Consider the following 26792-nt stretch of genomic DNA (forward strand, 5'->3'; position numbering starts at 1 on the left):
TTTTAGTTAATTAAGAGAAAACAGTATCCCCGGAATTTTGGAAAGCTGCATATGAATCATAGAATAACCTTGAAATTAACTGGTTTGGTGGCAAAAACTCCAGGCGATGGTCGGGTCCACCAAGTCTGTATGAAAGTTGGTTCTCTTCCACGAGCTGCTGGAAAGTGATGCTGAGGGCCGCCATGAGTGGTGTAAACTTGGAGTCAGAATTCAAACGAGACAACCTAACCAAATATCACCCAGTTCTCAAGGGCAATTCAGGCTGTTAAATGCCAGTAGTCCTCTTGCCTTCATCGGTGACTAGCACCAGGCCTGCAACTGTACCCTTCTGTACAAAGTTGGTTGAATTTGTTTTCTTGGACCTCCTGACGACTATTAAAAAATCCAAAGCTTTGAATAACTTACAAGCTATCCTTCGCCATTGTTACCAATAAGAAATGCATGTGGCCGGCAATACCCCCTTCTAAGTCGTGGGGTTTTGTGAGCAAAAATTCTACTTTGTGAGCTGCTGCCATTAAAGTTGTGAGCTGCTGCATAAAATTAGTTTGCTTTGGGGCCATCCTTCCTGAACGAAGACAAAAATGCGCGAGTTGGAGGCTAAAACACTGCGAACTAGCTCACGCCAGCTTAGAGGGAACACTGGTCATGATCTGCTGAATTTAAATTCCTTCCCAAAGGACAGTGGACCAGTGAGGGTGGTTTTTCCGTGTGGACTAATGGATCCAATTGGTTTACAAAACAGGCTCTGGGGCATTTTGAGAGTCTCAGTGGTGATGCTACTGAAACTCTACCAACACAGTAAGTTAAATTATTGCACCTCCATCCCTACCAAGAAGGACTGTAGCCCCTTCATTTGTTAGAAACAGATTCTGAACATGATAAAGCTTATTACAAGAGAGGAATAGAAATGGTGATAAAATTTTCTTTCCCCCCTCACTGCACCTGTATCACATATATAGGTTACAGAATACAGACTGGATTGCCCTCAAATCTGCATTATAAACACAGCTATTTGGGTAAGCAAGGTTTCTAATAGATCTAGGAAGGAGAAGTCTCATTCACAAAAAGAAACCTGAGATGCAAATATCCTGGTTAAGATAGGAAGATATTTTTTTAAAAAAAAACTTTTTGAATCAATCTTTTTCTAAAAATAATGCTGTATTTGCAAAAAAGATTTTAAGACATTTGCTTAAGCGGTTTCAAAGTCACATTTTTTTTAATTTCTGCTCATTTACATGAGATTTTGTAATGCTACAAAAAATTACACATTAACAAATGTACACTGATGCACACATTGCCATATTGGTGGTGGGCTGCATGCTTTCCTGCACCCATAATGATAAGAAAAGCTTCTGTCATGCTCTGGGGAAAAAGTAGACCATCTTCCCATATTTCCATCCTATTTGCCATGAATCCCCATTGCACCTTTAAAGAAAACTCTTAGAAGCACTCTAGCAAGACCAGCATTCTACCAAAGCAGGCTTTATAAACAAACATACCCATGTGACAGTGCGATGCCTTTGTTCATGTAACACACGCTACAAGCAAAACAGTATCGAAGCTCAGTTGTCTTTGTAATAGTTGTTAAAGTTGATTCGCAGCAGGAAGTCCTCTAGGTGAGGTTGATAACCTCTGTTTACTAGTTTAGTTACAACTGCAGGGAGAAAGGGGAGAAAACAAAAAGAACTGCTTTAAATACTTCCATCAGCAAGATACACATTTTAATGAAACTTGTTTTGAGGTAAGTGGATACGCAACCTTGTCCCCTTGGAACTAACCTGGAAGTTCAAAGATTTCTGCTTACACAAGTGCGGTGAAAAACCCCCATGCTAACATCTCGCACTAAGCTGAACACAGTACTTCTGCTTACACAGGAGTGTGTGAGCAAATTTGGGGCATTATAAGATATAGGGAGGAAAGCACTAGCTATTGCACAGCATCTGGCACAAGCGGAACCATGCTACGCCTAGTGATGTAGCTGTTTGTGCAATGCTGGATCCATGCCAAAGAGCCTTGTGAGCTCGCTATAGAAAAGGAGCAACATCTGAGAGAGTTCAACAACCGCAGTTATTTTTTTTTTCCTGTGCTCCAGCAGAATTTCACTTAAGCCTACAAAGGATTGGCTAAGGGGTAAGATGAAATGGAAAATTAAGTGTGCCTTTTATTCTTCACAGTGATGTTTTTCATTGCTTCATCTCTTGGTGGCTGAGATTAGGCAAGCTTTCCCAGGGATCAAAAATATAAAAAATTGGTGCACCCATAGTTACAACACTTAGGATACGGTTCTTTCAAAATGCAGAAGGAAACAATGCTGGGAACCACTGAAATCTTTGCCGTTGAAATCTCTCTTAACTGAAGAAATAGAAAATGAGAAGCAACCTCTGAACAGACGGTGCGAAGAAACTCAAGATACACCCAAAGGGTGCCTTTGTGCTATCCAAGACAAATACAAGAGTATTTCCCTCCTAAGGAATGAAACACCTTACCACAATTATATGGAGCCTTACCATTGAATAAGAAATGGGAGTAATACTTGAACGTGTTGTAGGATTGCTGCATCAGACCAAAGTTGGGGTGAACCGCCATTTGCTTGCCAGCATCAAAACTCCATGACTGAGAGATTAACTGGCTGCGGAACTTTAGAATTAGGCTAAAGATACTGTGAATGATGTTTATTACCGGGGCTGCCTTTTCAGTCAACAATCCCCTGTGGAAACACAATATATATATATATTGAAAAACACTAAAGGAACAGCTTGTTATAAATCTGCAGCTGGCAATACAAAAACAAACCCTCTGCAGAAACGATGAAAATGAAGAGGAACTTTAATGTTTCAAGTCAGCAAATCTTGACTGTCTTTTCTTCTGGTCCCTTCCCAGGTTTACAAGGCAAAGCTACTTTGCAGTAATTCTGAGTAAATGAAAATCTGCAACCCTTTCAAGATCTACCTTGCGTCGTGGAATTAGGGCTGGATTGAACCTCAGTCCTCTGCTAAATCTGCTACCTTCATTTCTATAGTAAATTAGCTTCTATAGTTGAATTTTTCGTTCTGTTATTGCTTCCAAGCAGGCAGCAGAACTCAGCTGGTGCTGTGGCCTTCTGGTACTGATAATCAATACAATAACCTTTATTCGCATGATATCGAACATGACAAGGAGCCAATCCATCCATCAAGTGGCAATCTGCAAATACGTTAAGCGCCTTCTAGATGCTAAAAATAAAAATTTCGCAACCGGTTTCAATTACGAATTGGTTCCAAGTTGAAGGCAATTTTGTATTTGTCAGGCTTCAATGCTCACTCAAACGGGTCAATGAGTACGGAGCGCAGGTCAGAGTAAAAAGTACAGTTTAGGAACACATGTTCTAAATTTGCTATCTCTGGACATGGCACAAGAGCACAATCTGTTGGCATAGGAAGTTTTATGGCATCTTCCAAGGAGTATCACAGATGGTAGCACACTGAACCCAGCTAGTGAATAGGCTCTGCGTTGCCAGGGGGCAGTATTACTTTCCACGATACTGTCGTCCATACCCACACTGTGCAACTGGCTCTCCATCATACGGAGATGGGGAGAGTCACCAGTCTGAGGATGGTCACTCTGGCTCCATTTTCCTTAGGCACCACAGTGATGCAGTTAAGGTAAAATGCTCTGTGGTGAGGTGGGCCTTTTAACTACAGTCTCCGCAATGTTGCAAGAGATGATGCATATCAGCTCCTGCCTCACAACAGCAGCCAGATAAATACAAAATATGAAATGGAGCAGGCCCTCGTAACCATTTCTAAGCTGGTTGACCTCCCCAGTAGGCAAACCAACACGCTGTATCGCATTTAACAGTCTTCTCACCGGAAGATTGCTTTGTTGAGGTATTCCGCGTGTGTTTTGTGAATTTCTTCCAGGTTTCCAACGGAAGACAGCTGACTTCCAAATTCACACCATGTCACATGGAGGATCTGGTTGGCGATATAACCTTGAATCACTTTCACGAAGTGCTGCATTTCGTGTTTATAGAGCTGGAGCTGTCGAAACTGAACAGAGTTTGATGCGTGTTTTACTAAAGCTGAAAAATCAAAAGAAAAAGTATTACAGCATCAGCGAAGGCACAGCTGCAGATTCAAGAGCCACATACTTTGATATTTTTATTTATTTATTTTTTATTTGATTCGATTTATATCCCGCCCTACCCCACCGAAGCGGGCTCAACTCTTCGGTGCAACTCTTTTGGAAGTCAAACATAACTACAGTTGTAACAAGGTTGCCTACGGCCCAGATTGTTTACGCAGACTAAGACTTAGCAATGTTGGGGAGGGACGGTGGCTCAGTGGTAGAGCATCTGCTTGGGAAGCAGAACGTCCCAGGTTCAATCCCTGGCATCTCCCAAAAAAGGGTCCAGGCAAAGAGGTGTGAAAAACCTCATCTTGAGACCCCGGAGAGCCTCTGCCAGTCTGAGAAGACAATACTGACTTTGATGGACCAAGTGTCTGATTCAGTATAAGGCAGCTTCATATGTTCATATGTTCAATGTCTGTACCTTTCACATTTCTTTGCTTTTGGCCCACACTATTTACAATTTTCTATGTGTGTATCACTGCTGTGATCACTAGTGGCTCACTGCCAAGAGATCAACTCAGAAAAAGAGGTAGACCATCCCTGGGGGGGGGGGATATTTCCCCCATGCTCTATGTTAGAGAGGAGGAAATCTCTTCTCTTGAACCAGCACATATTCACTCTCAACTACTTGAACTGAATAAGCAACACCTCTCGTGGAACATGGATACAAGAATCGCAATCTGCAAATTTGTACAGAACACGCCTATAAGAAATCTGTGAAGAAGTCCACGTTGAGGCTAAGTAAATAAGCAGACGGATTTGTCTTACCGGTTCGCTTTAAATGGAACCAAACATCCTTAAGAGTCCATACCATGTGCTTCAGTTGCAGCAGGAAGGAGAAAATCTTGTTATATTTATTCATGCAGTTCTCAGTAATTACAATATTTAACGGCCAGTCAACCTTGAAAAAAAATCATACTATTACCATTATTGCACATTGTCATATTGCTGGAATATATTACTGCCTTTTTAATGTTTGAAGGCCTTTGCTGCTAGTAAGCCAGACTAAACGTGCAAGTGGCATTAGAGAACAATCAGGATTAATTAACGCCAATTTATCAGATCTCTTTATTATTAAAACAGCGACAACATTACATTGTGCCTTTGTGTGAGCCTGCTCACTTTGTATCGTAGCTCCAAGCAGTTTAGGGCATCAGGTGCATTGGGTTTGAACACTTCTGGAAGGTACTTCAGCGCAAAAGAGAGATTGGACGCAAGATGGGTATCTCCATGAAGACTGTATTGCAGTGCCTTGTTTAAGATGGAATTGAGGACAAGTGGGTTGAGAAGTTCACCAGGGGTCTGGCCAGATCCAAGCTAGAGTAAGAAATGCCACATTAGAGACAGAGAATTTAGATGGTCAGAAATATTTCATGTTGCTCATTGAGGCTTACAGTCCAAGGCATAATTTTGATTTTCTGTAACAAAGAACATTGTTTGCCCAGCTATTAAAATTCCATTGCAGAATGTGCCAATCCAATTACCACAGCTAGCATTTAGAGATTGCCAGTGCGGCAGATACGGTAAAGAGCTGTAATGCCACTTTCCCATATGTTCTCTACTAGCAACGGCCAAGTATCAAAAGGTTAAAGAAAAGGCCGAGCGGCTTACCTTTTCAAATAGCAAATCACTCAGCGACTGAGCAAATTCTCCATCTTCCATCAATAAAAAATGCCTTAAAGCTTCAAAATGTTTCTCAACGTTCAGCTCCACAAAGTAGTAGTCAACGATGGCTTTGTTCACAAGGGAAACACTAGCAGCAAATGAAGACACGGTCCAATTACGCTTTTTCAAAAATAAGACTTTAAATCAAAAAATTAAATCAATAATTATTACAGAACCCTTTTTTTTAGTAATTATGGACAAACTAACCAAACACTAATGCAATCCCTGGGTAGGTAACTGAGATGCATTAACAGGTCCTTAGCAGAGTCACAAAAAAACAACTGAACTCAAGGCATCTTACTACACTTTATGGCTTGGATCCAGTGATACCCAGGAGGAAACATAAATGGGTTTAGCACTATTCCACTTGTGCTAGATATCAAGCAATAGCTAGCACTTTCCTTCCTATATATTTATTACAGTGCCTAGAAATTGGTTGCCCAAGATTTCATACCAACAGAAATGTAGGCAGGATATAATAATGCTGACTAAGCATTAAGTTGCTACACAGTCTTTCCTTTGCATTTCCGCTCAGGCAAGAGCTGTAGTGCAAGTGGAAATTTTGCACAACCCAATGTACGGAAGTACGTTGTGTTTTCTTTTGTTATCCGTTCTGGAAAGAAAATCTGGCTGAGAGGCGAAGGTAAAATTGTCTTAAGCAGAGAAAATGCATGCAATTAGGTTTGTCCTGCATTCATTTTCAACCAGAAGCTCACAATGCGCCCTGGAAATCCTCTACAGAGGGCCACGGAGACTGCTGAAAGCAATACGTGTAGGTGAATGAAAGTGAGTAGGGATATGATTTAGAGCTAGCGGGTGTGTTCATGGCGGCTGTATTTTTAAAAGGATGCAGATCAAGCCATTACAAGGTCAGTTTGCAGTTATCATTGCAGTTACCGATTTGCATATATTGCCAGAGGAAGGAAAGACAGCCAATTAACACATTAATATGTTCCCCCTTCTCAAGCACATGACTAGTAACACAAAAGAAGGTGCTGCAAAACAAACTCTGTTGCTTCTAAACAGTACTTACTGAGAAACCAAGGGGGCAGTAACTGACCGCTTCATCAGCACTGGAAGAGATAAGAGCTCACTCAGCTGTACAGCTGTTTCATCTGTTCCCGACTGTACGGAAGGATCCACAGGAAAAGTATAAGATCTTGGTATCACATGATGCAGGAGATGGGAAACTGGAAGCTCTGCTGTATTGGGGCAAAAAACCCACCCTTTATTTGCCAATGATATAATCCCAAAAATATATCTGGAAAACTTCCACTCTGGGATTTACTTTGGGTTAAGAGTTACTGTAATTCACTTTACTAGTAAGGTGATTTTGTGTGCTGAGCACCAAAATGGTCAGAAAAATTGGTCACAAACGTCTCTGTTCCTTATTTAAAATGTTTATATACTATGGGGTCTCCAAAGAAATTCACTCAAGGCCAATATAACCAAGAATGAGAACACTAAAAATATGAAATCCCAATCGAAGGCACTAAAAGAGCAGATCCCAGACTAAAGCCACAGCATGGCAGAGTCTGGAAAACTAAAGAAAGTTTCAGCTTGGCACCAGAAAACAGGCAGCCTGGACACAGGCAATGGGTCAGAGGGTGAACATTCCATAAATGAGGTACCACAGCCCAAAAGACTGTATCCCTCACAGCCGCCTAGCTCACTGAAGATGAGGGAGACAAAGCAGGACCTGTAATGGTAAAGCTGGCTCATATGGAAGCAGGCAGTCCTTCAGGTATCAATACTGTGAGTTTCCCAGAAAACTCTTGTTTCTTTCTCTCCAGTTGTGATTTTGCTTTATCTTAATGAGCAAAATATGGACATTTCAATCTATACCTCTGAGACGTATCCTGTCTTAGATAAGAGTACCTGACAGAGATGGGGGACAAGAATTGTCAGCAATTTTCCCCCAAAATGGAAAGTGTATTCCAGAAAATTTAACAGATGTCCTCAATAGGCCATGATTTGATTTATCGTGTCATTTTTAAAATCGGTAAATAATATTAATTTTGTACCTCATGTTAATTTTATACCTTAGTAGCACCAGATAGCGATTTAAAGTTCTATTTCAAGCGAATTGAAAATTTTGTGTGGAAGCTGTTTTTATTGGAATACTTGCAGAAATTTAAAGAAAATATAGCTTGAATATTTCTTACATTGACTTAATTTGAGGGGCAAAAAGGAACTGGAAACTGTTCACACACTAATTTTAGCACACCGAAAGGATTGTGAATGAGACGCAGTGGACATGGTTGTCCAGTCATCTAATCCCACAGAATTTCTCTCTTGTTCATAGAGGTCACTGGGTACCTCATCACCTGCATTACTTGCTAGTTCCATATCAGATTGTCTGTGTAGCTCAAATCAAAAGAAGAGATACTGTGATCGCCAAATCACAAACAAAGCTTATTGAAGAAGAAGAAGAAGATATTGGATTTATATCCCGCCCTCCACTTCGAAGAGTCTCGGAGCGGCTCACAATCTCCTTTACCTTCCTCCCCCACAACAGACACCCTGTGAGGTGGGTGGGGCTGGAGAGGGCTCTCACAGCAGCTGCCCTTTCAAGGACAACCTCTGCCAGAGCTATGGCTGACCCAAGGCCATGCCAGCAGGTGCAAGTGGAGGAGTGGGGAATCAAACCCGGTTCTCCCAGATAAGAGTCCGCACACTTAACCACTACACCAAACTGGCTCTCTCCTCTTATTGAGTCACATAGTGGAAAAGATCCTGTGATCATCAATCCGGTGAATTCATACTTTTTGTTTGTTTGTTTGGGGTCCCCTATGAATTTACAAATCAACAGGACATATACATATTCTAGTGATAATTATCCGAAAAAAGCAGTAGCTACAATGCAAAAACTGCCAAACTTGCTTACTGGAAATGGCATCCATTCATGGTTACAAATTTTACACAACAAAAAATCTTTAGCTCTTTCGAATCTGGATTTTTTTCTGTAAAAAGTAAATGAAACTAAAATGGAATACAAAATCACAACCGGAGAGAAAGAAACAGATGACAAAACCTGTGATTTTTAAAATCTGTTTGTCATAGCTTGCGACAGAAAAGACAAGGCAGAAGAATTTCCAATATGGGGTGGGGGGAATAAAATCAGGAAGTGTACCAACAAGATAACGGGCAGAAAAGAGATAACAGGGTGAGGAGAGAAATATACACAGAACAAAGGGGAGAAAGAAAATATAGAAATGAATGCCACTGGAACATCATAAAAATTTCACAAGCTGTATAAATTGGCAGGATGTTCAGAAAGGAAGGTCCCACTTGGCTAATGTTTAGAGTCCCAAGAAAAACTTTTTTGAGAGTGTCCTAACACTGAAATTCAGTAAGCTACATACTCATCATCATTCCTCTTGAGGGCTAGCAACACGGCAAGCCATTACATTTCCTTACTGTCCTTCATTTTGAGAGTTTGAAGCTACTCACACATCAAATCATAGCTGTCCTGATATTTCTCAAGACGATACTGATCAGACAACACTTTCAGGTAATCTTGTTCTTTCTCCCATATTGCAATAGTCGTATCTCCTCCTGGCCTTTCGGAGGCACTAACTTCAGAGAAGAAAGTGGGTTGCATCCCGGGGACCGTGTCTGTGGATTTCCCAGGTTCCTCTCCCTGAAGAAAAAGCATGCCTTGTGAGTTACTTGGGTTCTTGCATTTTTTTAAAAAAATCAGTTTTCAAACAGTTTCTACATACATCTAATAAAATTAAATTATCTTTAAGATATCAGAATTTTAACAATTTTTCACAAAAAATGCAGAAAGACAACTTTAGAAAAAACCATTCCAGTCGTTGTGAAAGGTGCAGCTCAATCCCCATCCTTAATACACAACTAATAAAGTATCCAGAACGCTGCAAAACCGTGGCTATGCTAATGCAACATATCATGCTCTTGGTCTAGGAACATTCTTTCGGTGCCATAAGGCGGCGCACTGCTAGTGATCTGCATAAGGGGACAAGTAATTCAAAGTTCCTGCTTTCTCACCTGTAAGTTCTGAGAAGGACTGAGTGGGAGATCTCGGGAATCATCGGTCAGAACTGCTGCAATTAACCAAAAGAGGAAAGAAAATCATATTACCGAGGAAAAACCATGCAAAATTTACCACATTACATACTTGGATGTTAATCACGCATAAGAAACATGGAACGGGACCAAAAATTAAAATGTTTCCAATCTACAATGATCCAAGTATCATTCAGTTCCAGTAGCCACAGTAGAACAAGAGGAGCCTATTATGAAAAACCTCTGCTCTTCCCATTTATTTTTTTTATCCTGTCCCTCCGCTAGGTTGCACTGAAGTTAATAATAATAATGATAATAATAATAATATTTAATTTATATCCCGCCCTCCCTGCCAAAGCAGGCTCAGTTAAGACATTCTGCAAGGGGTAGAAGTGCTTAGGTCACACAGGCAATAAATTCCTTCTTTACTGTCCATTTAAAACAGTTTTAATCCAGCTAAACCCACCCATCAAGCTATTTACACATCCAGATATAAGCTAGATGAGTTCAATCCAAGCAAGTCCCAGCTGGTTCTTATCCAAATACTAATTCAAAAATTGGATTTCTATTCAGAGGCTATACCATAAAAAGCTTACCACATAATGCCATGGTTGACTCTCACTAGGGGTGGGCACAGACCTAATTTTGTTACAGACCATGGGCCGGTTCGCAGTCCATTTACCCATTTACCCTGTACATTTACAAATTAGACAGACTGCCCACAGACCGTGTCCTTTTTAGGCAGTCTAGTCTGTGGGAGTGTTCTGTGGGCCAGAGATGCTGGTGCCCTGGAAACCTTTTAAAGCCATGTTGTCCCTGCGGTGTGCCATGAGTGAGCTCACTTCTGAGCCCACTTCTGGGCCATGCTGCCGAGGCAGGGCAACATAAGTGAGCTCAGAAGGCATTTAAATGCCTCCTGAGCTCATTTGCATTGCGCTGCAGCAACAGCATGACCCGGAAGTGGGCTCAGAAAGCGTTTAAACGCCTTCAGGAGGTGTTTCCAGGTTATGCAGCATCGCAAACTGGTTGGTAAACCAGGGAAGTCCTCCATTTTCCCAGTCCATGCTCATCCCTGTCACTCACCTTTCTCTGGACTCTGTCCCAAACATCTTTCTTGCTGTTCATCCAAAACGTCAGCCAGTGCCCTATCAGATGACTCCAACCGTGACAAGGCCTGTTCCTGGTCCTTATCGCTCCCTTTCGTTGTACAGAAGTCTTGACCATACAAGAAAGTCTGAACTGTAGAGCCAGAAGCAGGACCAGAGGTTGTTTTATGATGAGCAATTAGGTCAGCTTCTGTTGAGGGAGTCCACTCCCCTATTCGAATACTGGACTGCGATGCATGACCAAAAGGGCACCCCCGAGGCTTGGAGATCTCTATATCAGAAATCAGTTCTCCAATTTTAATGTGTGACTGTGAGGCATGCCCATGAATGTTCCAACGAGGTCGAGAAGACACAACTTCTGATACATTTTCCCCAATCTTGATATTGGCATCAGATACATGGCCATGAACGGTCCACCGTGGTCTAGTTGGCTCTACATTTGACACATACTCACCAATCTTTATATTAGCATCTGATGAGTGCCCATGAATATTCCACCGTGGCCTAGAGGACTCAACCTCAGAGGCATATTCTCCAATTGGAATATGAGCTGCAGACACATGCCCATGGACATTCCAGCGGGGCCGACTAGATTCCACCTCAGAGGTATATTCTCCTATCTTAATGTGAGCATCTGAGGAATGGCCGTGAGGAGTGGAACGTGACTGGTATGGTTGGGTAAGAGGGACGTATTCTCCTACTTTAATATTTGCATCAGATGCATGGCCATGAACGTTCCAATGTGGTCTCCTGCTCTCAACGTCAAAGACATTCTCTCCAACTCGAACGTGGCTGTGTAAAGCAGAAGACCTGAGAACAGTGTTAAAATCGTATTCACTGCATGGGTCAGCCTCAGGACTGGTTTTCTCTTCTGCTGTGTCTCTCTGCACAGGATTATGTTTGTCCGCACAGTCAGTCAAGGAAAGATCGGAGCTAATATTTTGCAAAGCTCTGTCCAACAAACTTGTCTCCTGCACACTGTGAGGGACAGACATTTCTTCTAGAGGTTTCGGTAAGAAATCTTCAAAGTCCAGGTTAAGTTCAGGCATGCTCTCTGATGGAACTGTAGTCTCTTCCTGTTTTGATTCACGATGGTCCTCAGAATGCACATTCGTTGACTGTGGTAAGTTCAGTGATTTGTCATTCAAAGCATCACCTACCAGGCCAGATTCTTCAGCCCTGTCAACACCATTCACGGCATGAGGATTCTTGGTTTCTAGAGCTGTTAACTGAAATGCAAAACAAAACAAAAAAAAGATAGTCAGCATGGATACATCACTCAATTATACAAGGGAATACTGTTGATGTATTGAGTCCTCCTTCCATAGCCTGACAGGAGCAAGGAAGAAGCAGGTGGATCTATCTGACAGATGAGGTCAGATCAACCTTGTCAGCAAGCCGGTTTTGGCTGGACTATGACTAAGGGAAAGTACCTGCTGAAGTCAGCACTATATGGACTGCCTTGATTGGCTGACGTATATATAAGGACTGCAATACCTGTGTGTATTTCTCTCAGTAGAGAGTTGGATCCTGGCGGAGCACTTTGTCACTCTGATGTATGTTTCTCACCGCACTAGTAGCTTTGTATATATAGATTGTAAATATACTGATTTGATACTAGGTGCTGGTGCATGGCTCAACTTCCTTCCGGAGTACGCTCTTGTACAGTTCTCCATTCCACCCTCTGCACACGCACGCACCGACAAAAATATCTTTATGCCCTTTCTTTAGCCTCTGATGCTTCTTTGCTGTTAGCAGGGTTTTATCCACTTGTGACCATTTCCACAGCAGAATCATTCACTATGGGAACACCTAATACTTGACGGTATTCTAAATGTACATGCACTGTGCAGGTATGCCTCCTTATAGAAAAATCACAGAAGCCATCACTAGCCAGCACGCATATGGTCAGCAACAGACCAACACAGCTCTCCCACACTCGAGGAACGCCTCAGGGACACACAGACCACCTCACCTGTCTTGAAAATCACATAACATGTGAAGCATCTATAAAAAACAATTACAATTTTTTTTTTATCTTGTCCTTCCTTCAAAGAGCTCAGGACTCTCCCTTTCCATTCACTCTAACATCAGCCTTGGGAATTAACATAGGCTGAGAGAAACTGGCTCAAAATCACCCATGGAGTATCATGGCCAGCCAGAAATATGAACCTGGGTTGTTTTTTTTTAACCACTACTCCACACCAGGTCATTTCAAACTTACAGAAAATGTACAGTTTTAAACATCTGTGATTGGCTTACTGGCAACAGAGTGGATCTTTAAACAGGGATCTTACTGGGATCCTGGTCTGTGACATACAGACAAGATTATGAAACTCGGACTTCTAAAGACAAGAACACTAGCAATGGTGGCCAATGATTCTTAATCAAACAGACCAGAAAATGATCTACAATTTATGAGGGAGGATCTGAGATTTTAAGAAACCCCCTGCCCCACCTGCAGTGGCTTCTGACACTAAGGAGAGGAAAGTTGTTTTATACTGCTTACCGCAGTCAATGAATAAAATCCCAGATTTCTCCACCAGGCCCTTTCCAAAGTGGCACGCAGTAAATACAAATAAAATCTGACATTTAAGACGCTGGTCAGCAGTCATCAGGCACAGAAAAGTAAACAAAAAAAATTCCATTGGAATTTTGATAACTGACTACTGGAATCAAGAGTGTACCATAATGTCTACTTTTGCAAGGGTATACCATGTGGACCCCACAGAATAGGAGCAGCTAGATGGGCAGTGTGGTAAAATATGCCCTCATGGAATGAGGCATTTATACTGTGAGACCTAGCAACTTGATACCAATGCCAGCAGCACAAAGCCCTCACTCTGAGTTGCAAAAACAAAGGCCCGAGAAGATATTCTACCAGAGACAGTGTTTTCATTAGACCTGATTACAAAAGCAGCAACTAATTTTCAGTTACAAAGACCATTTCATCACAGAGTAGCAGCTCCGTAGCTTGCTAGCTTTTCAGCAAATAGCTGGTCTCGCACAAAATGGCATCCTACACCCAATTATGGCTACACTCAATTATGGAGAGCCAGTTTGGTGTAGCGGTTTAGTGTGCGGACTCTTATCTGGGAGAACCGGGTTTGATTCCCCACTCCTCCACTTGCACCTGCTGGCATGGCCTTGGGTCAGCCATAGCTCTGGCTGGAGTTGTCCTTGAAAGGGCAGCTGCTGTGAGAGCCCTCTCCAGCCCCACCCACCTCACAGGGTGTCTGTTGTGGGGGGGGGGAGGTAAAGGAGATTGTGAGTCGCTCTGAGACTCTTCGGAGTGGAGGGCGGGATATAAATCCAATATCTTCATCTACCTCACAGGGTGTCTGTTGTGGGGGAGGAAGGTAAAGAAGATTGTGAGCCGCTCTGAGACTCTTCAGAGTGGAGGGCGGGATATAAATCCAATATCTTCCTCTACCTCACAGGGTGTCTGTTGTGGGGGAGGAAGGTAAAGGAGATTGTGAGCCACTCTGAGACTCTTCAGAGTGGAGGGTGGGATATAAATCCAATATCTTCATCTACCTCACAGGGTGTCTGTTGTGGGGGAGGAAGGTAAAGGAGATTGTGAGCCGCTCTGAGACTCTTCGGAGTGGAGGGCAGGATATAAATCCAATATTTTCATCTTCAATATCTTCTTTTATAATGTATGTCGTCAGCCAATTTATTAAAAAAAAATACCTGAAGGCTGGAATCTCTTACAGGCACGACTGGAACAGAAACTTGTTGGCACCGGTATTCTGGAATTATGTCCAGTTTCTTCCTGTACTTTCTGCCAGGCAGCTTCTCAAGCATATCCTAAGCATGAAAATGGAAAATGCTACAGCTCAACTGTGCCAATGCATACACAGGTACGTTATCATCACACCTCAAAGACAGAGAGAAAAGAAGCATCGAAGGCACCTCAATACGTTTCTGATCTTCCAAGAGAAAACTGAGGCGAGCCGTTTCCAATTTGTTTCTCTGAATTTTCCATAAGGCTCGTTTTTCTCTACGTGTCGCATCTTCGGACAGTTTGCTGTAGTGGTCAATTAATTCTTGCCTACAGGAAAGAAAAAGAAGCTAAGAAAAACAGAAGCAGAGATCAGATAGTAGTGGTTACTGTAACGGCCCCAGCAGCGCAACTGTTAACATAGGATCTGGGCATGAATCATCCACCTTCCACCTCTTTTTCAGTCACAGACTGGCTTTGGGCATGCCATTCCCAACTAACCTACCTCCCAGGATTGTTGTGAGCAGAAGCATGTGGCTAGGATCTAGGAGACCCAGGTTCATATTCCCACTCTGCCAGGGAAGAGCCAGTTTGGTGAGCCAGTTTGGTGTAGTGGTTAAGTGTGTGGACTCTTATCTGGGAGAACCGGGTTTGATGACCCACTCCTCCACTTGCACCTGCTGGAATGGCCTTGGGTCAGCCGTAGCTCTGGCAGAAGTTGTCCTTGAAAGGGCAGCTGCTGCGAGAGCCCTCTCCAGCCCCACCCACCTCACAGGGTGTCTGTTGTGGGGGAGGAAGGTAAAGGAGATTGTGAGCCGCTCTGAGACTCTGAGTGGTGTAGAGCCAGTTTGGTGTAGTGGTTAAGTGTGCAGACTCTTATCTGGGAGAACCGGGTTTGTGAGCCGCTCTGAGACTCTTCGGAGTGGAGGGCAGGATATAAATCCAATATCATGGAAGATTGGTGAGTGACCTAACTTACCTCACTGGGTTGTTGCGAGTATAAAATGGAGGAATGATGTAAACTGTTTTTGAGCCCCACTGAGAAGAAAGCCAGGGTATAAACGAAGTAAATAAATAAATGCCAATGCATTTTGCATACTAAAAAGTATTAGAAAACTGGACAGAGATAATAATACTGACAACTGCGCCATGTCTTGCTCTTGTAATAGAGATCATCACCAACTCTGATCCAGCATAAAAGCAGATGGTATAATAAAACGCAAGGAAATTTTAAAATGCAAGTTAGAGAGAGGTTGCTCAATTACTTTCAACGCTGCGCATGAGCGAAACTTGAGGACTGGCACATTGCCCTGACTGGGAGAGAAAAGGTTGTCACTCTGTTTCCTGATCCAGTCAAGGCTTAGCTAGGCTGCAAGGGGCCAGAGAGAAGTTGTTCACACAACAGTGATGAGACACGACACTGATTCCTGGAGAGATATACTGAAAAAGTGATCTCAGGGAGGAGCTTGTGGGCAATTTAAATAAGCCCGTCTTCCACTTTGACAACCAGCTGTTTGTTTGCTTACTGGATGTAAAATTTTAAGCTTGCAGTAGTTACAAGGCCCCTACGTACTCAATGCAGATTACATCCATTTGTGGTGTTCAACAGTCCCTTACCTTGCCTTTTTTTCCAGCTCTTCCTCTAAAGCTTTCAGTCTTCTCTCCCTCTCCCTAAGTTCTCGAGCATAGCTGAAGTCATCATCAATCTCTTCTCGTTTCAGAGCACGTCGGCGCTAGGTAAAGATTCAGCAAGCTTTAAATGTCACACCCCAAATGACCACACCAAACCACCTTACACGCTTTCGAACTGTATGATGCCGACTTAAAAAATGCAAGCATCCAGAACCCGAAGACATTCACAGGAAAGGTGCATTCTGCTTTCATGCAAATACCTCTTGGTCCTTTACAAACTGCTCTTTCAGTTTCTGAAACCGCTCTCGTTTCTTCGCATCCAATGCTACTCTCTCCACTATTTGCTGATCTAAATTGAAACTGAGAATTAGGTTGCCTTGCAAATAAAAGGGGGGAAGCAGTCCCTGAAAATAAACTGTAGACTGCAAATGCTACTGAAACTTACCAATAATGGCTTTTAGAGCTTTGCTAGCTGTTTCTCGAGCATGAACAATTAACTCCTGTTTTTCAATTTCCATACGCAGCTCCTAAGAGGCAACGTCACATGATTTACTGTGATTGTCAGATTTTGTATCGCAAATCATACCTTCAGGTGTTCAGTCTCATGAAGAAAAAACAAGTTACTAAGGTAAACGAAGTATAAAATGGTGGACCAAGACCATCCATTTATATATTTACTGCATGATTAACTACAGCAATTACTGAAGTAGCTGTAGTCAATGCATACGCTGATTGCATTATAAAAATATTACTTTCACGGGATAGGTAAGATTACATTAAAGTTTGGTTTTTTAATAATACTATCTTTTGAAAGAACAAATTCATTTAAATTAAATTACTCTAACAGCATGATCTTAAGACTTATTACCGCATTTCCTCCCCCCCCCAACAACATTTTTTACAACATAATATCACAAATCAGGCCACTGCACTAAAATTGCTGGAACAATATTCCAGCAAAGCAGAAAACTCTAACTTAATATGTGTAATTGCCACTTCAAATTAGCTATAGAAACCAACTGGCGAGGACTGTCTTAAAAATTTGCTTTCCACAGCAATATCTGCGGCATGAAAGTTAAACAGATGGCAAAAGAAGTTAGTTTTAGCACAGCTTATATTTACAATTTCCCAGCTGTTATTCACCCTCTGAGGCCCACCAGTATGGTAAATATCATGCTGGGAGTTTTGGTATTATCCTGCTTCCGTTCTGTTTTTCCCCCAAGGTAAAAAGATAAGGAGGGTTGAACAGAGATAAATTTTGCTATTTCTGGCTTCCTCCCTCACCCCACTTGAGAGGACAGATTTGAGGTGCTTCGTTCCCTCAGTTTGCTTACAAATTGTTAGCTCCCTAACAACGATTTTACACTAAATGGACCTTGTATTTCACTAAACAATTAAGCAGTCTTATACCAAGTCAGGCCATTAGTCCATCTATCTCACCATCGTCTATGTTTGGATTGGCAGTGGCTGTCTGAGGTCCCAAGCAGTGAAAGGTCTTTCTTAGCACCTGAGATCTTTGACTGGAAATGACAAGGATGGAACCTGGACCCTCCAGCAAGCAAAACTACTGAGTCAGAGCCTGTCCCCAAAAGCTCTACTAGTTTGAGAGATACTCAGATCACCTGACATTGTCACTATATGGCGAGAACCTGGACTCTCTAAGGTTTAAGGCATTATATCAGATGCACCCAAGTCATGAACTGAATATAATGCACACCTGCCAATGGCAGAATATCAAAGTTAAAAATTAGATTAGTAAAACCTCAAAAGGACTCGTTATGACAAGGAGAGAAACCAACTAGGAAGACACGGTTCTACATATCAGCATTTTAAGAAAAGAAATCCACATTTGAGGCAATACAAAATTAGCTGCTTGCACATCGATTTACCTTTTCCTCCTTGCTGATGGAACTGTATCGTGCAATTCTTTCCATTCGACCCACATATACGGCACAGTCTCTCTCAATCTCTTTCAGTTCCTCAAGGGAGAAAATTACAGATATCCGAGGAACAGGGATATCGGACCAGCATATATAGTGCTGTGAAATAAATAAACTCAAGCTTATAAATCTATCATTCTGTTTTTCATCATTCCTATACTGCCTAGCTCATTTTAATAAAAACAACAAGTATTTAATCACATTTGACAGTTTCTGGTTATAGCAATGTTTCTGATATTCTATACGAAAAATCCTGTGCCAAACATGTCTATGGAAAATGTTTCCAGCAGGTTCTCACTTTCAGACTGCTGTGTAGAGTGAGGCTCAACATACTGAATGGAGAGGAATCTTGGCAGCTTAGATATACCACAGTAGAAATTGCTGTAGGAGAATTTACATAGTGGAACTTGAGAAATATCTAACCAATGAGTCCCAAGATCGACTAGTACTTACCCTGGGACAGCACAACTTTAATAAATTGATGGTTTTCCCACAAATGTATACATCGTTAGCAATATGCTTCAAGAACACAGGGACACAGTCTTCCGCTTCTTTGGAAATCAGAATGTACCCATGGGTCCAATAATATTTATCTAGAAATTCAAAAAGGTGAAACGGGTCAGAAAGCAGGCTATATTCAGGGCCGTCGGCCTAATCAGTTTTTAATACAACTGCGCTATCATTGCCTATATTGCGCACAGTCGAAACACGGTCCCTTCAAGACTGCACTTTTGCTGCAGGGAAATCACATATCCCCAGCACCGGTGGCCTGCTAGTTTTAGAAGCCACCGGAAGAGTGTGTGAGAACACTGATTCACCAACGCAATATGTAACTAACGTTCTTGCCCTTTACCCGAACTCCCACAATGGCAGTATGCGTTACAGATATGCTCAAAATAGTATATACTATTACTATACTATACTATTACCATTAGTATATACTATAACCGGAGCGCCGGTTTGGTGTAGTGGTTAAGTGTGCGGACTCTTATCTGGGAGAACCGGGTTTGATTCCCCACTCCTCCACTTGCACCTGCTGGAATGGCCTTGGGTCAGCCATAGCTCTGGCAGAGGTTGTCCTTGAAAGGGCAGCTGCTGTGAGAGCCCTCTCCAGCCCCACCCACCTCACAGGGTGTCTGTTGTGGGGGAGGAAGGTAAAGGAGATTGTGAGCCACTCTGAGACTCTTCAGAGTGGAGGGCGGGATATAAATCCAATATCTTCTTTTTCTTCTATACAGAACAGGGAGAAGCTTGCCGTTTATGCCTCCTTCCTTTTTATTTTAATGTCACAGCGATCCAGGGATGTGGCTTTGACCGCCAGGTGTTGGAATAGAATAGTGGCCTGACTGGAAAGTGTCCCTTCGTTGTACAGTCATGTCTACGCCACACCCGCAGGTTAAGCAAGCTCCTGATCCACCCTGGACCCACTCCATCAAGCACCCAGAGTCCTAACGGATAAGGGACCTAATATGGATCATCAGAGTGCAGCATGACAGCGAAAATATCTCCCAGATTCTCAGGATGTGATGGATGCAGGATGCCACTCACAGAGGGAGGTGTGTCTGGGGTGTGGAATCCAAATGCCACCAGAGTACTGAATTTGGTTTTTCATCCTGCTGCAATTACTGGCTAAGATTCTCATCTTGATCACTTTGTTACGGTATGATGGATGAAGAATACCTAACCCAGCTCTGGAAAGTATAAGTGATTCAACATTGCCATTGAAGTTTCCGTGTTGACCTCAGTGCCTCCCAAAGCTGAGTGTGAGGACAACCATACCCACAATGACACTTACATGGGTTTTTCTTTCTGCCACAGCAACCCTATATCCCCTTCATTGCGCCGGGGCTTGGCCACAGCTTGCAAACACAGCATTCTAGATATAAAGGGCAGGTCAGTCTATACTTTTCTAATTGTGCCACTGAGGCCTTTCATTACTGAAGTGCTCTGACGGGCATTCAAAAGATGACACCTTAATTTGCAGCGTACCTCTGAATCCAAGATAATCTTCATTGACCTGAATCATGAATTCACCGTAAGCATCTCTGAATACACCGCTATACACCCAATCGTGGACAAACCTAAAAGACAGATTATTGAAGACTACACTTGAAAAAGATTTCACTGAGTACCCTTTCTTAATTATATTACTAAATTCAACAGATTATCAGGAAAAAAAATAACTGCTGCAAAGACTTAAGGGCCTCACGTTAATACTGGCCCCAAGATCTCAACGCCATGTCACTCCAGCACAGGGTAGCTTTGAAACAGCTGGGTTTTTTATTCTGCCAAGAAGAGCTTCCAGTTAATTTTCCGGCAGCTTCCCCAAAAGATCCTTACGTGGAAGTTGCTCTATGTTGTTTTTAAGTTATGCTATTTCAGAGAATTGTTTTACTTTGTCAAAAACAGCAGCTTTACTTCTAGAAGCACCTTGAGACGCTTCATTATACATGGGGTCTCTTTCAAGGTTCCGTTTTATTTCAACTTACAAAAGTAGGCCAATATCCACTCTGTAATGCCAACTCAAATACAGGAAATCCATGAGCTATCTTTGTTGTGGCGTTACTGCGGAGTATAACTTAAAACTGTTATGTCTACCTTGTGTAAGGTTCACAACTCGTTTTTAGTAGCGACAGTAGAACTGGGTAATGTTCGTTGCTGCAGTTATTAAGAGCTTCTTCGTACAGATATGAAAGAAGTTTCACACCCTGAAATTCATACAACAGAGAGTTCACGTCACTGTAAAAGAAATCTCATACACACACACACACGTACACACACTAGTGCTTCTGTTTAAATAGCTAAATGGTATTATTAGAAGCTTCGCTAAATTAGATCACTTAAAACCTACTCCTGTGATCGAGCAAAGCTTGTTTTGGTTCATCTGAAGAAACTTCTATTTATTGGAGCTCATTCGCAGGAATCCAGTAGATGATTCTGTGCAAGATGCTAACTGGAGGAACATTAATGTGCATTATCTAGCACAGTGGTGGCCAAACTATGGTTCAGGAGCCACATGTGGCTCTTTCACTCATATTGTGTGGCTCTCGAAGCCCCTACCACCCTCTTGGCTGGATTGGAGAAAGCATTTAAAGTTAAAGGTGCTTCCTTTCCACCTTTCTCTCTCCCATCTATCATCCTTCCTTCCCTCAAAATCTGACGCTCCTATCTTGTGGCTTTCAAAGATCTGCCATTCAAGTCTTGCGGCTCTCCAACGCCCGATGCTTATTCTACGCGGCTCTTACATTAAGTGAGTTTGGCCACCCCCGGTCTGGCATAAGCTTTTACATAAAAATGGGCAAACACACTAAAAGTTGAACCACTTGTAGAAATCACATAGCTGAAAGTGAAACTAGCCAAACAGGAGAGCCATTTTCCCAGCAAGATGTTTAGGTCAACAACACACAGCTTTGGTAAAAACACCCAGTCGCTGAACATGGTTTCTACTGATATAAAGCATACATACTTCTCGGTTCCCCACAGCTTCAGAAATGAGACAAAAGTCATACTCACGGTCGGAAATGAAGCACCAGCAGCTCCAGCAGTCCCCAGTGCAGTTCCTCCGATGCCGCAGAGCTCAGCTAAATACCTTACCAACAAAAACCGACAGGTTACCTTTAAAATTCCCATCTAAACAAGCATTCGACTAGTCTAGCCTTCCCACAGTGGTCAGCCAAACGTTTCTGGGAATGTTGCAAGAAGATGAAGAAGAAGACGATAGAAGATATTGGATTTGTATCCCGCCCTCCACTCCGAAGAGTCTCAGAGCAGCTCACAATCTCCTTTACCTTCCTCCCCCACAACAGACACCCTGTGAGGTAGAGGAAGATATTGGATTTCTATCCCGCCCTCCACTCCGAAGAGTCTCAGAGCGGCTCACAATCTCCTTTCCCTTCCTCCCCCACAACAGACACCCTGTGAGGTGGGTGGGGCTGAGAGGGCTCTCCCAGCAGCTGCCCTTTCAAGGACAGAGTCTCAGAGCGGCTCACAATCTCCTTGCCCTTCCTCCCCCACAACAGACACCCTGTGAGGTGGGTGGGGCTGGAGAGGGCTCTCCCAACAGCTGCCCTTTCAAGGACAACCTCTGCCAGAACTATGGCTGACCCAAGGCCATGCCAGCAGGTGCAAGTGGAGGAGTGGGGAATCAAACCCGGTTCTCCCAGATAAGAGTCCGCACACTTAACCACTACACCAAACTGGCAAGCAGAGCATGATGTCACAGCTAACCCCAGCGCTCGACTCTAGCATCTGGTATTTACAGGTGCACTGTACACAGAGGTCATGTTGAGCTATTATGGATCTTCAGCTATCGATGAATTTGTACAAGCCTTTGAAAAGCGTATAAACTAGTACCTTATACATATTATGATAATTAATATATGTCATGTTAAGGGATGGATTACTTCAATCTGTTAGCATTCAGCCGGGGCTTCGAGTTCTGCACTGGCTGCCAATACTTTACCGAGTTCGGTGCAAGGTGCTGGTCATTACCTTTAAAGCCCTATATGGTCTAGGACCTGCCTACCTGAGGGACCGTCTCTCCCCACATGTTCCCCAGAGAGTACTGAGATCGGGAACTCAAAACCACCTCGTCGTCCCCGGGCCAAAGGAAGCCCGCTTGAAATCTACTAGGGATAGGGCCTTCTCCGTAATGTCCCCTTCCTGGTGGAACCAGCTGCCGGAAGAGGTGAGGGCCCTGCGGGATCTTGCCCAATTCCGCAGGGCCTGTAAGACAGTCCTCTTCCGGCTGGCTTACAACTAACCGGCACCTGAAACTAAGTGTAGTTTTATAAGACTGTTGTATGTTTTTAATGTTTCAACTGTGTAAAATGTTTAAACTAAAAAAACTAAAACTAAACCTACTGCTAACCAAATCAGTTGGACGACCCTCACCCAGCAAGTGTGTGTGTTTGTGTGTGTGTGTGTGTGTGGGGGGGGGGATCGCTATATCTTAAACCCTTTTGATGCCATGTTGTGCCTCCCTAAGTCCTTGTATCCAGACCAGGATAGGAAAGTGGCAGCCTGTGGTTCAGAACAGGTTCAATTAAAAAACACAAAACCCTGACCAAAATTCCTTTTTAAAAAAACCGGCCAAAAGCTGACAAATTACTGAACAATTTAATTTCAGCAAATTGATTAATTAAAGTAAACTGGGACTTTATCATCTTCACTAAAAAAAAAACCTGGGACTTCATTATCTGGCCTCCATCATCCCCGTAGCCAGTCATTGCACACCATTTTATTGAAAAATGTATTTTTTTATGACGATAAGACAAGTCCCGCCTGTTTCGGCTAAAAGGCTGGAGGCTGCAGTGGAATGATTATAGCAGAGCCAGCTGAGACTGAATCCTACTAAGATGGAGGTTCTGTGGCTGGGCAGGGAGCTCTTGACAGTGTGCCCTTGACATCGGCACCAACTGTCAAGAGCTTGAGTAGGAATCTGGATGCTTCCTTTTCAGCAGAGGCCCAGATCACATATGTTGCCACTGGCTTTTTTCTAGCTACACCAGGTCAGGCAACTAGCCCCCTACCTGTCTTGTCCTGACCTAGCCACAGTCCATGCAACAGTCACTTTCAGATTGGAATACTATAACTCCCTCTGTGTGGGCCTGCCTTTGAGACTGACTCAGAAACTCCAGCTGGTACAGAATGCAGCAGTGCAGGTCCTTACAGAGACCCTGCGAACGGCACACATTCAACCTGTGCTGTGTAAGCTGTACTGGTTGCCAGTTGAGCAGTGGATCAGATTCAAGGTTTTGGGTGCTTACCTTTAAGGCCCTTAATGGTCCGGGACCCGTGTGTCTTCAGGACTGTGTCTCCTGGTATATTCCCCAAAGGGCATTACACTCCACTGATCAGAACCTGCTTGTGGTCCCCAGCCCAAGAGATGCCCAGCAGTCCTCAACCAAAGCCAGGGCTTTCAGTGCCCTAGCCTCAACCTGGGGGAACTCTCTGCCAAGTAACATCCATGTCCTGTGGGACTTGATGCAGTTCCACAGGGCAAGTAAGACATTTGGTTGAGGGCAGTGACAGCATTCATCTGGCTGGCACACCCCTCCCCCTGCAAGATGGTGGCATAATTGGAAATTTAGATCGCCATCTCAGCAAATCTGCTATTTTATCGTAATTGTAATGTTTTAACCTGTCTAATATGCAGCTGGTGCAGAACACGGCGGCTAGGCTGTTATTAGGGCTCCCGAAATGGGAGCACATACAGCCGGGGCTACGCGGACTGCTCTGGCTGCCGGTTGTATACCGGGTTCGCTAGAAAGTGCTGGTTATTACCTTTAAAGCCCTATATGGTCGAGGACCTGCCTACCTGAAGGACCGTCTCTCCCCATATGAACCCCAGAGAGCACTGAGGTCAGTGGGGAAGAACCAACTGACCATCCCCGGGCCGAAGGAGGCAAAATTAAAGAATACTCGTACACGGGCCTTCTCCATTGCAGCTCCGCACCTATGGAACCAGCTCCCAGAAGAAGTGCGGGCCCTGCAGAGCCTTGAACAGTTCCGCAGGGCCTGCAAGACCTTCCTCTTTAGGATGACCTTTACCTGACTGAATGACTGATGGACTCGCCTTAAGTGATCCCGCCATCATACATACTTGCATCTAATAGAATAGCACCAGAAATGTTAATTTTAAATTGGAATGTTTTAAGTTGAATGCTGATTTTAAAATTTGTTGTATAACTCATTGTACAGACTGATTACGTCGTTAGCCGCCCTGAGCCTGCTTCGGCGGGGAGGGCGGGATATAAATAAAATGTTGTTGTTGTTGTTGTTATTGATATTATTATTATTATTATTATTATTATTATGTTTTTGTACACTGCCCCAAGCCCTGTTTACAGGAAATGGGCAATATAAAGATGGAAGTTAATGAATAAGAAATAAATAATAAAACACATAAAATAATCATTATGAGAACAAAACATAATTTTTTTGTAAGGTCAGGCTTGTCTTTGCTTTTACTTTATCTTTGGGTTTTTGCTTATTTTTGGTTATTAATTAACTCTCATTTTTAACAGTTTTCTGCCCTGACCCAGATAGTCCAAGCAAGCCTGATTTTGTCAGATCTTGGAATCTAAGCAAAGTGAACTCTGGCAAGTACTTGGATGGGAGAAATACTATCAGTAGGAGGACGGGGCAGGATTTATTCAGCCATCTCTCTGTATATCCTCCAGCCCGCCCCCATTAGGGGTGAGTCACCCCTAATGGTCAACATGACTTTCACGTGCAAGTGTACACACACACACACATTAAATACCCCCCCAACCCCCTCCCCCAGTTTTCTGCATTGCATCCACAAGCATTTTTGTTGTCCTTTTCTTTCTCCCATAATGCACTAACAGAAACAAAAAAACACAAATTGCATTCACAAAAACAAAGAAATACCTACTTTACTGACTTTTTTAAAAAAAACACACCTGACAAATTAACGACCAAGATTAAAAAAAAAATGACTTTAACTGGTTTTACTGACCACTTTCCACCCCTGTAATCCAGACTCTTCAACCTTTCTTCATAGACTAAACCATAAGTTATTGGTCACTTGAAAGGCATAATTAATCACGGATAGGGGTCCCCAACCTTTTTTGGGCACACTGGAATTTTGACACAGCTTGGTGAGTGCAGCCGCAAAATGACTACCACAAAACAGCTGCTGCAGGAGGAGGGGAAAATACAAAATGCCTGCCTAAGCTTACGTTTACCCACACAGTGAAGATCTTTGTGCTTTAGTGGCATCACGAGGACACCAAAACCAGGACTCCTGATATAGGAGCATGCAATTTCAAGTGGCCAACACTGAATAAGACTACAAGTATAAACATAGAGTTGCCAGGTCCAATTCAAGAAATACGTGGGGACTTTGGAGGTAGAGTCAGGAGCAAAGTTGTGACAAGCATAACTGAACTCCAAAGGGAGTTCTGATCATCACATTTAAAGGGACTGCACACCTTTTAAATGCCTTTCTCCATTGGAAACAATGGATAGGGGCACCTTCTTCGGGGGCTCATAGAATTGGACCCCGTGGTGCAATCTTTTTGAAACCTGAAGGGTGTTTTGAGGAGAGGCAACAGATGCTATGTGGCAAATTTGGTGCCTCTTTCTCAAAAAATAGCCCCCCCCCCCAAGCCCCAGACACCCGCAGATCAATTCTCCATTATACCCTATGGGAATCAGTCTCCACAGGGAATAATGGAGAACCCAGCAGACATTTCTCTTCCCCTCCCCCTTGCTTTCTGATGATCCTGAAGAGGGGGGAGGGCCTCTGAACCGGGGGAATCCCCTGCCCCTACCTGGGGATTGGCAACCCTATATAAACATGATACAATTCAACCTGGAATTAGGCCAAGATATACAGCGTTTGTAAGCTACTTACATAGTCTTTCTTTAGCCAGTAAGACTGAAACTTAGCGACACTGTCAAAGTTTAATGGGACCATATGCATTTACGATCAAAGATCAGATTTGAAGGTTTCCTTTCCTTTAATGCTTTTATCCCATGGAAGTAGGCTCTTAGATACAGGGGGAGCCCAAGGGTCCCAGCCCACCACTTTTATCTTAACGCAAGAGACCCAAG

The 26792-nt window shown here is 43.1% G+C and overlaps 1 protein-coding gene across 1 annotated transcript in view; it reads right to left on the reverse strand.

Annotated features, from left to right (window-relative positions):
• Positions 1-1189: 1189 nt before the first annotated feature.
• The window catches only part of TUBGCP6 (tubulin gamma complex component 6), a 45839-nt gene continuing 20236 nt past the window's right edge, over positions 1190-26792 (reverse strand). Inside the window, exons 7-26 of the mRNA XM_060244794.1 lie at positions 21723-21798; positions 20808-20917; positions 20199-20290; positions 18663-18802; positions 18159-18308; positions 16715-16796; positions 16530-16618; positions 16255-16370; positions 14829-14967; positions 14607-14723; positions 10891-12142; positions 9790-9845; positions 9229-9418; positions 6809-6977; positions 5722-5863; positions 5233-5427; positions 4879-5011; positions 3847-4060; positions 2508-2707; positions 1190-1654 (exon numbers count right to left, since the gene is read on the reverse strand). Of these exons, the coding sequence (XP_060100777.1) occupies positions 1563-1654; positions 2508-2707; positions 3847-4060; positions 4879-5011; positions 5233-5427; positions 5722-5863; positions 6809-6977; positions 9229-9418; positions 9790-9845; positions 10891-12142; positions 14607-14723; positions 14829-14967; positions 16255-16370; positions 16530-16618; positions 16715-16796; positions 18159-18308; positions 18663-18802; positions 20199-20290; positions 20808-20917; positions 21723-21798 (3754 nt within the window). The 3' untranslated portion in view covers positions 1190-1562. The remainder of the gene's footprint in view (positions 1655-2507; positions 2708-3846; positions 4061-4878; positions 5012-5232; positions 5428-5721; positions 5864-6808; positions 6978-9228; positions 9419-9789; positions 9846-10890; positions 12143-14606; positions 14724-14828; positions 14968-16254; positions 16371-16529; positions 16619-16714; positions 16797-18158; positions 18309-18662; positions 18803-20198; positions 20291-20807; positions 20918-21722; positions 21799-26792) is intronic.

This window comes from Heteronotia binoei, chromosome 8 (genome assembly GCF_032191835.1).
Source record: "Heteronotia binoei isolate CCM8104 ecotype False Entrance Well chromosome 8, APGP_CSIRO_Hbin_v1, whole genome shotgun sequence".
Lineage (NCBI taxonomy): Eukaryota > Metazoa > Chordata > Lepidosauria > Squamata > Gekkonidae > Heteronotia > Heteronotia binoei.